General features: G+C 38.1%; 1 protein-coding gene across 5 annotated transcripts in view; it reads right to left on the bottom strand.

Annotated features, from left to right (window-relative positions):
• Positions 1-13,281, bottom strand: part of SENP2 (SUMO specific peptidase 2) — a 33,612-nt gene that overhangs the window by 736 nt on the left and 19,595 nt on the right. For 3 of the 5 annotated variants that reach the window (XM_036242605.1, XM_036242603.1, XM_036242604.1), the window contains 7 exons: positions 12,766-12,829; positions 10,735-10,926; positions 9,243-9,374; positions 8,136-8,339; positions 7,332-7,411; positions 3,654-3,738; positions 1,409-1,504 (listed from right to left, as the gene is read on the bottom strand). In XM_036242605.1, coding sequence (XP_036098498.1) covers positions 1,409-1,504; positions 3,654-3,738; positions 7,332-7,411; positions 8,136-8,339; positions 9,243-9,374; positions 10,735-10,926; positions 12,766-12,829 — 853 coding nt within the window. The remainder of the gene's footprint in view (positions 1-1,408; positions 1,505-3,653; positions 3,739-7,331; positions 7,412-8,135; positions 8,340-9,242; positions 9,375-10,734; positions 10,927-12,765; positions 12,830-13,281) is intronic. The other 2 variants (XM_036242602.1, XM_036242606.1) reach the window with 1 other exon arrangement.

Below are 13,281 nucleotides of genomic sequence, written 5' to 3'. Positions count from 1 at the left end.
CTGTTTTTAATACGAGAAAAACGTGAACTCTAAGAAAACAAATTAAATCCAAAAATTTTTTTCTGCTCTACCAAATGTACATTGGCCAGTAATGTTCAGCCTGGCCGGTGCAGCTCAGTTGGTTGAGAGTCGTGCCAATAGTGTTGGAATAGGAACTTCTTCCCTTCAAATCTCACGTCATTAAATAATCAATTGCTATTTAGAAGCATCAAAGAACGAGATTCTTCACTTAGTATGTTTTTCTGCTTTAACTGATAATCACTACATGGGGCAGTTTTCAAAGCAGCAACATACAAGATACATCCAAAACACCTGTAACTCAACTAGTCCTCCTTTTGATTAAATCCGAAGTTTACACCCTTGAGGTCTCCTGGTGTCTCATTATAAACAGCCGACACACCACTTCACTATAGTGATTGCCCACCTGGAGAGACCTGAACAGTCTTAATACATGGATTTGTACATTTCAAATAGCTCAAAACATGTTGTAAAAAACTACATTTACTCCTAATAAAATTGCTGAAATTATTACTAACTTTATTTTAGACTGGAACGGTATTAATTCAGCATCGGAGCTCTGGTTATTTCATGTTGCCCAAAAGCTTGAAATGGGGTTATCAGTCCTACTGTTCAATAAGTATAGTTTAATAGACAACACCTATCAAAATGAGGTCTATTTAAGAAAATACCTTTAGCCCAGACGGTGTGGCTCAGTGGTGGAGCATGGACCCATGCACCAAGAGGTCGCTGGTTCAATTCCCGGTCAGGGCACATGCCCAGGTTGTGGGCCCAATCTCCAGTGGGGGGCATGCAGGAGGCCGCCAATCGACGTTCTCTCTCATCGATGTTTCTGTCTGTTTCCCTCTCCCTTCCTCTCTCTCTCTCAAATCAATAAAGAAAAAAAAAATTTTTTTAAGGGGTTGGACTTGGTTGTAAAAAGGTTGAGAATCCACTATTACAAATATAAATTCTCAACGGTTTCCAACATATTTTAATTTTCACTCAAATGCAGGGCTTGGAGAACCAGTAACAAGTAGAACAGAAGGGGAAAGCAGTATTCATAGTTAGATTTTAGACCTGTGCTTACGTTCTCATAAGGCCTGATCTCCCCTTGCTGTTACACATTCTGACATGCCTCCTTCGGCTAAAAATATCAGCAATACTCAGAAACCAGCGAACACTGGAGGTGAAAGACAGCGACTGACCCAATGGTCACGAAAGACTAGGATAAACCCGAGAGCAGATGCAGTGGCACGAGTCCCCAGGAAGAGAGGACTACAGCCCAGGGTACGGCAATGACAGAGGCACGGCTACCATTATTAAGATCTTAATGTGTACCAGGCACTGGTAACACGCGCTAAATTCGTCTTGTTTAGTAACAAGTGGATGAGGAAGGGTCTTCACTCACCTGAGTAAATGTGATAGGTTTGTCCCTAGACATATAATCTGCATATTTACACGTAAACATTCCACAATCACTCCCATTCAACTGCTGAGGAATCTCCTAAAATTACAAAAAAAGAAAGGAAGAGGTAAAATTTTACCAAACACAAACTCCTTTGACTTTACCTACATACTACTGTGGATAAACAATATTATAAAGGTAAATATTAAACATGGTATTACACAAACACAAAGACAAACATACAATTAGTCTTTATGGGGTGGTAAAAATCCAAATCAGGGCCCTGCCTGGTGTGGCTCAGTGGTTGAGCATCGACCCAAGCACCGAGAGGTCACCAGTTCGATTCCTGGTCAGGGCACATGCCCAGGTTGTGGGCTCAATCCCCAGTGGGGGGTGTACAGTAGGCAGCTAATTGATGTGATCTCTCTCTCATTGATGTTTCTCTTTCTCTCCCTACCCTCTCCTTTCCTCTCTCTAGAATCAATAAAAACATATTTTTAAAAAGTCCTAACCAAAGAACTTATATGTATGTATGCATAACCAATGGACATAAGACAACAATGCTTGGGGGGGGGGGGCAGAATGGGGAGGAGGGTGTCTGGAGGGGGAAAAGGAGAAACATCTGTAACAAAAATAAATTAATGAAAATTGAAAAAAAAAAATCTACTCCATAGGATTATTTTATGTAGGTAATATAACAAAAGTGTGTTAAAAAGTGAAAAAAATCCTGGCTGGTATGGCTCAGTGGTTGAGCGTTGACCCATGCACTAAGAGGTTGCTGGTTCAATTCCAGGGCAGGGCACATGCCCAGGTTGTGGGCCTGATCCCCAGTAGGGGGCATGCAGGAGGCGGCCAATAGATGTTTCTATCTCTTTCTACCTCTCCCTTCCTCTTTCTCTCTAAAATCAATAAAGAAAAAAAAATTGTTTTTAAAGTGAAAAAAAAAAAAAAATCCTAACCATAACATGGAGTATATGACCCCACAGAAAATGTTTTTTCAGAAGGAAAGTGAGAGTTCCATCTGTTTGCTTTCATACAAAGAGACCAATTGAAAGAAGGTTTATTACCAGGAAAGGAATTCTAGTCAGAATTATTTCAGGCACTAATTGGGGCCTGCCCCTTACACACTTTGGCTCTCAGTTATGATGAGCACAAGGTAATAAAAGTATTAAGAAAGTCTGGTTCCACTGCTGGAAAACATACTAGATTACAACAGCTCCATTTCTAGTCAAAGAAATACAGATTATTATTGTGGAAAAAGACTGTTTAAGCATGCACACCACCCATTCATATGGTAGGTACTTCTCACTGTTCTCCCTAGCCCAGCATCTCTTACAGACTGGAGGGTACTACAGACTCCAATATACAAGTACAGAGAATTTGTCGTCTTTATTACATTTCCCAGAACACAGTGTTCATCCTGACAGACTCTTCTATCTGTGCTCTCCTCAGGAAAACTTAAAGCTTACCTTTCTAATAATTCAACTTAAAAATGAAAATGCTTTGGCTATGTAGACACAGGTTAGGGCTAAAACTGAATTCATGTAGCTTACTTTAAAAAGAAGCCATTAGGACTCAAAGATGTATGTGTGTTTCAACCCTGAGCGAGACCCCTGTCTGGCATGATCCAAAGCACATTCACAAATAGCATACTTGACTCTTGAGGACTCATAGCATAGGATCCTCAAGAGCTAGATATACATAATTTCCAGATAAGTTTTGAACGAGAACTTCAAATTTTCATTAGGGCCAACCAAGAAAAGAAGCTGACTAAATTTATTGATGTTTTTTTCTGTTTCTTCAATTTTTTGAGACATGCTAGCATATAGATAACATTGATAGTTTAATCAAGAAGATAGAGGCTAAGAAGCAAACACCTAGGTTAAAAGATTGAGAAGTAGCCTGGCTGGCGTGGCTCAGTGGTTGAGCATCGACACAGGCACCAAGAGGTCACTGGTTCAATTCTTAGTCAGGGCACATGCCTGGGCTGTGGGCTCCATACCCAGCAGGGGGTGTCTAGGAGGCAGCCAAACAATGTTTCTATCTCTCCCTTCCTCTCTCTCTAAAATCAATAAAAACATTTTTTAAAAGATTGAAAAGTATATCATTCTTAAGATGTACATACATTTCAGGAGAAAGATGCCTCAGAACACGTGTGAGGGGAGGGAGGAAGGAGGTCAAGTCTATGCAATGTGCCTCTGACAGTGAACGCAGCCAAGTATTTGAAATACAGATGACTGTCACTTACATGTGGCTTCATGCTGTAGTGTGTCCACTCTAAAAGACTCAGATCAACATTTCTTTTGGTCTTACTTTCATCCTGTAAATACTGACTGAAAAAACAAAAGGAAAGAATGTATTAATGAACCCCCTGGAAAGACAACACTGTAATTACAAAGTACTTTGTGATGTTAAACAGATATGCCATCCTCAAATCCATCTTCATTAACTTTTAGTTTAAAATTTTAATTTTGAGTTTTTTATCTGCTTATAAAAATTGTGCATGGTTTTTTAAAAAATTAAGACATATAAATGTAAAATGTAAAAGACTCCATAATAATCACTCTCGAATTAATTACTATTATAGTTTACTGTGTATTCCTCTAGTTCTCTACTCTACCCTTATACACACAATTCAAAACCATATATTTTTCTTATTAAAAAAGGACTTCAGCCCTGGCCAGTTTGGCTCAGCAATAGAGTATTGGCCCTTGGAACAATGAGTCGTGGGTTTGATTCCAGCCAAGGGCACATACCTCAGTTGCAGTTCGTACTGGCCCTGGTCGGGGTCATGCAGGAGGCAACTAGTCGATATGTCTCTCTCACGTCGAAGTTTCTCTCTCCCTCTCTCTCCCTCCCACTGTATCTGATGATAGAGAAATATTCTCAGGTGAGGATTAAAAAGAAATAAAAATAATAAAAAGGACTCCATTTTACAACTTATTTTTTTCTCACCTAAAACAGATATAAAACAAGACAACTGGCTTGGACTCTTAAAAAAGAAAAAAAATCCATTCCCATGGAAAAAAAACAAAAAAAGGTAGGAAAACTCTTCTAAATTAAAGGAGATTAAACACATAAAATACATGCACGAACGCTGACTAGCTTCTCAGATAAGAAAAAATAATCAGAACATAACCCATATGAACCACATATTACATATTACTGACTGCTAACTTTCTTAAGTGTGATAGTGGCACTGTGATTATATAAGGGACTTTCCTTATTCTTAGGAGATACATACTTAAGAACTGGGTGACTAATTTTATACAAATCTCCTTGGGGTTTTCAAATCTAACCCAGACATCTCGGTTCTCGCCCTGACCTGCACAGAGGTACTCCTGCTTTATGGAGGGCATGGCACTTGCAATGGGAGCAGCAATATCGCCCCCAAGGGGGTGAAAACTGGTGTTAGAAGGGAAATATCAGGTATTTCAATGGTTTGTAGCCCTCTAAGGCTCAATCCAAGAAACAAAAGGTCTTATTCATTAGTATTATTTTCTCTTGGAGAAAAAAATTTTTTCTCAGGGGTAGGGATGGGGTAGGGAGGTAATAAAGAAAAAAAATGTTGAGCCTGGCTGGTGTGACTCAGTGGTTGAGTGTCGACCCATGCACCAAGAGGTCACCGGTTCAATTCCTGGTCAGGGCACATGGCCAGGTTGTGGGCCAAATCCCAGTTAGGGTCATGCAAGAGGCAGCCAATCGATGTTCTCTCTCAACGATGTTTCTCTCTCTCTCTCCCTCTCACTCTCTATAAAATCTATAAAGAAAAAAATATTAAAAAGTAAAAAAGGCCTTGGCCGGTTTGGCTCAGCGGTTAGAGCGTCAGCCTGTGGTCCAGAGAGATCCAGGTTCGGTTCCTGCTAAGGGAGTGTACCTTGGTTGCAATTTGTCCCCGGCCCTGGTTGGGTCATGTGGGTGGCAACCACTCGATGTGTCCCTTTCACGTCGATGTTTCTCTCTCTCTCTCTCTCTCTCCCTCCCACTCTAGCTGAACAAAAAATGGAAAAATGTCCTCGGGTGAGAATAAAAAAAAAAGTATGAATGTCATATAAGTATGGATTTTTTATATCCTGTTATAAGCAGTATACAAAACTTTGCTGTACATTCCCAATAAGACCATTTCTATACATGTAATAATATATACGTATGTGTTTGTGCACACATAGGTATGTACATCACTGCTTTTTTTTTTATCCTCACCTGAGGACATTTTTTTTTTTTTTGCTTCATCTTCAGATAGAGCAAGAGGGAGAGAGAGAGAAGTATCAGTGTGAGAGAGACACATTGACTGGCTGCCACCCACACAACCCCAACTGGGGCCAGGGACAAACTGCAACTGAGATACGTGCCCTTAGCAGGAATGAACCCGTGTCTCTCTGGACCACAGGCCGACACTCTACCCGCTGACCCAAACTGGCCAGGGCAACATCACTGCTTTATATACTATTTGGTGTACAATTTTTTCTATACTTTTTATTCAAGATAAATACCCATAAATAAAAACAATACACTAAAACATTATTGAGAAAGAACTTCACTTCTATAAAATTGTTAACTTTTCTCCCTTTCACTCATTTAACAAGTTCCTTACTTGTTAAAGTATCCTTATTAAAGTTATCTTCATATCCTTATTAAATTAAAAACAGGAACCTACATTTGCTCCTAGTAAACAGCAGAGGTTTGCCCTGGCCAGTTTGGCTCAGTGGTTAGAGCATCGGCCTGCGGTCCCGAGAGACCCGGGTTCGGTTCCCACTATGGGCACGTACCTCGGTTGCAGTTTGTCCCCGGCCCTGGTTGGTCGTGCAGGTGGCAGCCACTCGATGTGTCCCTTTCACATCGATGTTTCTCTCTCTCTCTCTCTCTTCCTCCCACTCTACCTCAACAAAAAAATGGAGAAAATGTCCTCAGGTGAGGATAAAAAACAAACAAACAAACAAAAAAACAGCAGAGGTTCAAAACAGACTTGTCTTATGGATTTGCTTCCTCGCCGTGAAATTCATGTCACCATTTTACATAGCTATGCTTTAAAGGTAGGCTTCTAGCAATTATTATTTGAAATAGTTGCCTACAAATCATATACAGTGATACCTCGGTTCTCGAACATAATTCGTTCCAGGAGGACGGTCGAGAACCAAAGCAATGAAACCCAATAGGAAATAATGGAAACTGGATTAATTCGTTCCAAGCCCCAGAAAATGCCTATTTACTGGCCTAATTTGTATATAATATGTAGAAAAACATAAGTCTCAACAAGAAATAAAAGTGTACAGTATGTCTAAGGGTTAAATTCAGTGTAAAGCGTGACTCTCTCCACAAAGCGTGACTCTCTCTCTGCACTGACACTGATGACGCAAGCAAGGCGCGCTGGGCCGAATGAACGCCATTCGGCTCAACTCGGCTCATCTCGGAAGTTCGAGTTCCAAATATTTGTTCGGATTCCAAGACAAAAGTTTCTCGAATCTCCTGGTCGAATACCGATTTGGTCGAAATCCGAGGCGTTCGAGAACCGAGGTATCACTGTACTTTAAAAATTACCTCCAGGGTCTCAGAGATGAACCCAACCATTATGGAAAGCACAGAGACATGAGTGGGTTTAAGAATTCAGAGGAATAATACTCTCCAGCTAACAGCTCTTTAGAACATTCAGAATAATGTATCAATCCCAAACAAATCTAATTCAAATCACAGGATTCTCATAAGATGTATTTTACATTGTAACACATGACAACCTTGCTTTCAATGATGCTACTAAACAAGACTTCTCCATGAAGATCAGATATTAGGTTATTTTAAAAAAAGATGGATTCAAGTCAAGTTCTGAACAATTGGGAAGACAGCCTTGTAGACTGGCAGGATTAGATCGAAGACAGATCACTTAACCAGGGTATAATGAGGTAAGAGAAGTTTTTTAGCCTTTACTTACAGGAGAATCTCACAGATCCTGTTGCCCTTTTGTCCCATTGAATCCAGATATTTAAGACACTTTTTTCTTAAGTCTATTACCTATAATGGAAAAATGCAACATCCAGAAACAATCATAACAGGAATGAGAATTTTATTTCTAAAAAAGAAAAGCGTCTTTTAAAAAAATCAATACATGTACCAACTGAATGGATTTCTAAGACACATTTTTATAAACATCACAGATGATATGAGCTTCACTTCTATTTCTACAGAAAGGCTTATAAACTCAATCCCCAAAACATTAGTGGTCCTCTCAGAATATTAAGATTCTTTTTTTGCTTTTTCCTTTATACCTTCACTTTTTACAACTAACCTGTACCATCTTATAAACAAAATTAATAAATGACTCATGTGTACTAAAACGCTCTCCTGTTAAAAATAAAAGCTATTCCCCTGGCCGGTGTGGCTCCGTGGCTGAGTGTCAACCCATGCACCAAGCGGTCGCCAGTTCAATTCCTGGTCAGGGCACATGCCCAGGTTGTGGGCCTGATCCCCAGTGGGGGGCATGCAGGAGGCAGCCAATCGATGTTCTCTCTCATTGATGTCTCCATCTCTCTCTCTCACTCTCCCTTCCTCTCTCTCTAAAAATCAATAAAGAAAAAAATTTTTTTTTAAATGAAAGCTACTCAAGAACTAAGAAGGGACTCTGTGGAGTATGGCTCTAAAATGTACTATGGACTTTCACTGAACAGAAAAGAGTAGCCTTCATTATTTAAGAAAATGGTCATTATCCAAACTCCAACAATTAACCCTCTCGACTCACCACCAGGCTCCAATGTACCTTCCGATGAATAGGCACCAGAATTAGTTCCTGTTCAAAGAGATTGACCCCTTTGGTCCATCTTTTCACTGCTTGGTAACCCCCAGACTTTAATTTGGGATAGAAGAAAGTACTGAATGCATGAAGTACTGGATAGCCTTGTTTTTTATTTCTTTCCACCAGAAGATTCATGTAAAAATTAATGACCTATAATACCAAGAGAGTAAACATTGGAACATGGCAAGCACATTATCAAAACTAAGTTTCTAACCTAACTAAATTAGGATTAGACAATAAGAAGCCTTGTGAAGGGAAGGTGTCAGAAAAGGGGATAAAAAAACTCTCTATGGCCAGAAGATGAAAAATAAAAATAATCAATACGAAATGGGAGGGATTAAGAAGGAATGAAATTGTACTTTTGAGGCATGTTAGCAAGAGTCAAAGAGAAGTAACGTAAGGAGGAAGTCTGCAATAGTGAAAAGGTGTATGTAACTGTCCGTATCACACCAAAAATATGCAGAAATATTAACTAGAAGGAAATATACCAAAACATTAAAATTTTACTAATTTTTTTAGTGGTGGCACTTTTCTTTCACTTTTCCATTATTTTCTAAATGTTATGTAATAAACATATTGACAAGAACTAAAATCTAGCTTTAGCTAAACATATAAAAATACAAGATATCAATTAGGTAAACTGTTGCAGTTATCGCTCAAATAAAATAAAGAAAAGACATATAGTGTACATATAGTGATAAATAAATATATCCCTTTATTTTAAAAATTAAAACAGCTCCTATAACAATTTATCTAAAATAAAATATCACTCACTACTTCCTTCCATTCATCAGCTGCACCCAGGTTTATAAAAACGTCACTGAAGACTAGTAAATGAAGTGGTGGGTAAATGAAGCACAGATGCAGAAGAGGGAAACAATGCTAGTTAAAGGCAGCAATCAGGATTAACCCTCTTTTTAAAGTTCAACATATTTTGTTTTAAATAAAACTAAAAGCTGCTCTATCAACCCCTTATAATTGGGTATCACTTTGGTTATGGATAGTAAATGCTCAAGCATAATGACATTACAAAGGCAGGGGCGGGCGACTTACTTCATCGTTGAGCCAGTGATAGTTCCTCAAGGTCTGGATGTCTCCTCGAGTGATTCGCAATTTGAAAGCACTACTTAGGATCTCATCTTGTGGGCCATGGCCTAGGGCATTATTGATTTCCTTTTCCATGTCCTGAATTAGAAAGTCCAGAGGTTGCTACTTTAATATAAAACCACGATCAGATACTGAAAGTCTGAGACTAAAAACAGCCAAACTCACCTCTGTAACACCTGAGCCCTAAGAAAAATATACTATCAAAGACCTACTAAATTAAAGTATGAAAAGATTTAAACTTAGACTACAACAGTCTTACTAATGGCTATTAAAATGCTAGTTGAATTATTAGCTTCTGAAAATAATAATTTGGTAATAATACTTACATTTAGGGTATAGTCTTAATTACCCTACCCCCATTTATTGAGCACTATGGGCCAAACATGGCACCACATGCTTGAAGCACATCATTAATTCCTGCTTGTGGGGAAAATATCACCATTTTATAGAAGAGGTAACACTCAGAGAATTAGGTTACATGCTCAAACTCATAAATTATTAAAAGACAGAGCCAAGATTTGAACCCAGGAGTGTCTAACTTATTAGCCTTTGCTCCTTTTACAATACTGTATTAATAGTACCTTAATACCTTCCTTATTTTCCTCCTAAACTTTTATTTAAATACATCAAAGTAATAAAATTAGAACACCTAAGAGATCATACTACCCATCTTGGACATGAGGAGAATAAGCTAACAGGGAGAAACTGGAAAACTAGGCAGCAGTCTAACAACTGAGTCCTTACTGAAGAGATGGCTTCATCTAAAGAATTATGCAGATAAATACATATTTAAGCTATAAGACTGAATCTATAAACCCAACAGGAATTATTTCAGCTAAATATTAATATTGCTTTCCTCCACTGCACATACTTTTATAACTTTATGGCTCGCTCTCTCCATCTGGATGCCCAATATATAAGTGCTCAGGAGATAATCACCAAATAGGGCTGACTACCACCTACTAAGACAAGAAGGAAGAAGGAGCCAAGATATGGGCTCACCTTTAAAATGAAAAATGTTTAACTACCTTCATTTCCTTGTTTTCTACAAGTTTTTACTATTTTCAAATACAATAATCAATGAAAGGAGAATTTTAGCAAACTATAATCACTTAAAACTGCAATGAACTCATTCCGCATGCCAAACCCATTCTATGTAACCCAAAATATTTTAAGGTTAGGAAAAAACTCTACAAAGAATCCATTATATTCCGAGATATGTGACCGTTACGTCTACCCGTATTTGTTCCCTTAGTTAGGCCACCTTCACAGATCACTAATGATCCACGTAGCCAGTGACTGAATAGACCCTAGCCCTTATTCCTTTCAGACATTTATTCCTAGCCTGGAGAAACTATTCAAAACAGTCACTCAAGTCTTGAATAACTGAGATTATTTAAAAACATGTCTCTTATTCTGATCACACAAGAAACAATACCTCTGTAAGCTCAAGAAGATCATCCGTTCTTTTATCCCTCTCTTTGCCAGAGCAATTTTTTTCTTTTGTCTCAAGTATTGACATTTTCCTCCTGAATAAGCCATTGCTTCCACTGCCCAGGCGGAGTCGGGCTGACACTTCTTCAGACAGGTCAGGTTCCAGCTGGTGTCCCCTCCTCTGATCAAGAAGTTTCTATATTCTATTGACTTATTTAATACTTGTACATATAAACATATATAACACATGAAATAAAAATAGTGACATCTTGAAAGAACAGAGGATTAGCAAATCCTCAATCAACTGTGTGGATTTAGCATATCTTTTCCTATAAGAGGGACCAAAAAGTGTTCACAATGTAAGACTCACAGGACAGCTCAATTACAAAACCATAAAACAGAAAACTCATCATTTTCCCTTGAGGTAAACAAGAAAAGTATTTTCAGTTCACTTATCTCAATTAAAAATAATTTAGTTAAAAAAAATAACAGTAAAATACATAACACATAATGCCATCACTCAGAATAAACCACCACTATCCCTATACTAAATAAATTTGTACTATTTCATCCTTTTTTTTTACGTTTTTTTCTTTCTTGATATTAGACAGAAGAAGGGAGGAGAGAGACAGAAACACTGATGAGAGAGAACATCAACTGGCCTCCTCCTGCATGCCCCCCACCGGGGATATGGCCCACAACCTGGGCATGTGCCCTGATTGGGAATCAAACTGGTGACCTCCCGGTTTATGGGTCAATGCTCAACCACTGAGCCACACCAGCAAAGCTATTTCATCTTTTTTTAAAAAGTAATTATAAATCATAGAAAAATACACAAAACATTAATGTATCACTTAATTTTTAAAAATTAACACCAATGTAACTACCATTCAAGTAGAATTCTGCCAGCATCTCAAAAACTCTGATTAGATCCTTTCTTATCATGACCCTATGTAACCCTTAATATCGAATTTAATCTGGATTCAAACTGTTCTGAAGTTAGGAAATTTACTTAGAAATAGAGCTTTGGACTAGAACCACACTCTCAACACACCTAGCCAGTACTCTAAACTCTAGCTAACTAGCAGGTATACCAGTCCTAGGAAACCAGTAGCTACTCGCCCTCCCCATGGTCGCAGATAGCAAAGCCTTCAGGTACAGCAAGGCTAGAAGCAGGACATAGTCTTCAAAGTATTATCGCCACCACCCTGTCATCCTCTCAGGCTTAGTGCCCTATTTCTTTCAGTTTTTGTTCTACAGGTGGTAAATGATAATTAAACACACAAGGCTTCACTCTGAATCACTGGAAATGGGGAAAGTAGAGAAGGTAATGTTCTAAGACTTATGACTTAAGACCATGGCTTCAGAGTGACTTAGCCTTAAGACTAATTCTTATGAAGAGATCTAATGGGAGAAGAGAAATTTGATCAAAGTGATACTGTACTTAACACAAAGCAGTCCCCTACACTTTGGTATTTGTATCTAAGATGTGAAATAATCTAAAACTTCAAGTTTGTATTTAATTTAGGAATGTACTTCTTTTAGATATGGAGTGTTTGCCATTATTAAAAATGTTGGTATTGCTATGGAGATCACTAAAACACTTATTCTGATACACATATATATATATATATTAAAAATCTAATTAAGTATACGATCGATATTATTTTCAAATAAATCTACAATCTTGAATCTGAAAATAAAGTCCTGAGCATATATTTCTCCTAGAGATGTATGGTTTTTAAAGTCTCTAAAAGAATCCAGGCAACACACATAAGAGCTGAGATGGAGGCAAACTGGTCTCTCTCACAAACAAAGGTGGCTATCACAGAGAAAAACCCAGCTACTCAGAGGAAGCTATCTTCCTTGAAGTTGTATTATCTTCAGTGCTTGCTGATTTTTCAAGGAAAACAACAGAATTAAAAATCAAATAAATATATATCATCTTTCTTATTTTCCATGGGCACCAAAATATTAATAGCAAATCAAATGAAAGAGTAAAAACACATAACATTTAACTAGAGTTTCTACTTACACCTTCATTTTCAAATCTGATTCCAACTGTCTTCTCTTTATCTGAGATTTTCCCCTTTGAACACCTGAAAAAAAAAATACAGAGATTGTAGACTGACTGAATAATTTTAACCTGGTACGTGTTGGACTAGTTTTAGAAATAAGACAGAATAATTTGCAAACAAAAACTGCCTTGAGTTTGATATTGTCCTCTAAACCAAGGGTCAGCAAAATTTTTCCAGAAAGGATCAGATAGGAAATATTTGAGGCTTTGCAGGTCTTATGATTTGTTACATCTTCTCAACTTCCATTAGAGTTTAAAAGTGGCCATAAACCGTATGCAAATGAATGAGCATGACTGTGTTCCAATAAAACTTGACTTACCAAAATCAGGTAGGTGAAGCAGATTTGGCCCAGGGGCCATACTTTACCAACTACACTATAAAGAAACTATCATCCCAAATCGTAAGGCACGAAGAAATGCCTTCACTGTCCACATGCTAGATGCCCACCACAGCCACACTCTTTTCTAAATGGC

This window comes from Molossus molossus, unplaced genomic scaffold, assembly GCF_014108415.1.
Source record: "Molossus molossus isolate mMolMol1 unplaced genomic scaffold, mMolMol1.p scaffold_m16_p_5, whole genome shotgun sequence".
NCBI lineage: Eukaryota > Metazoa > Chordata > Mammalia > Chiroptera > Molossidae > Molossus > Molossus molossus.
This window is presented reverse-complemented; position numbering and strand designations above follow the sequence as displayed.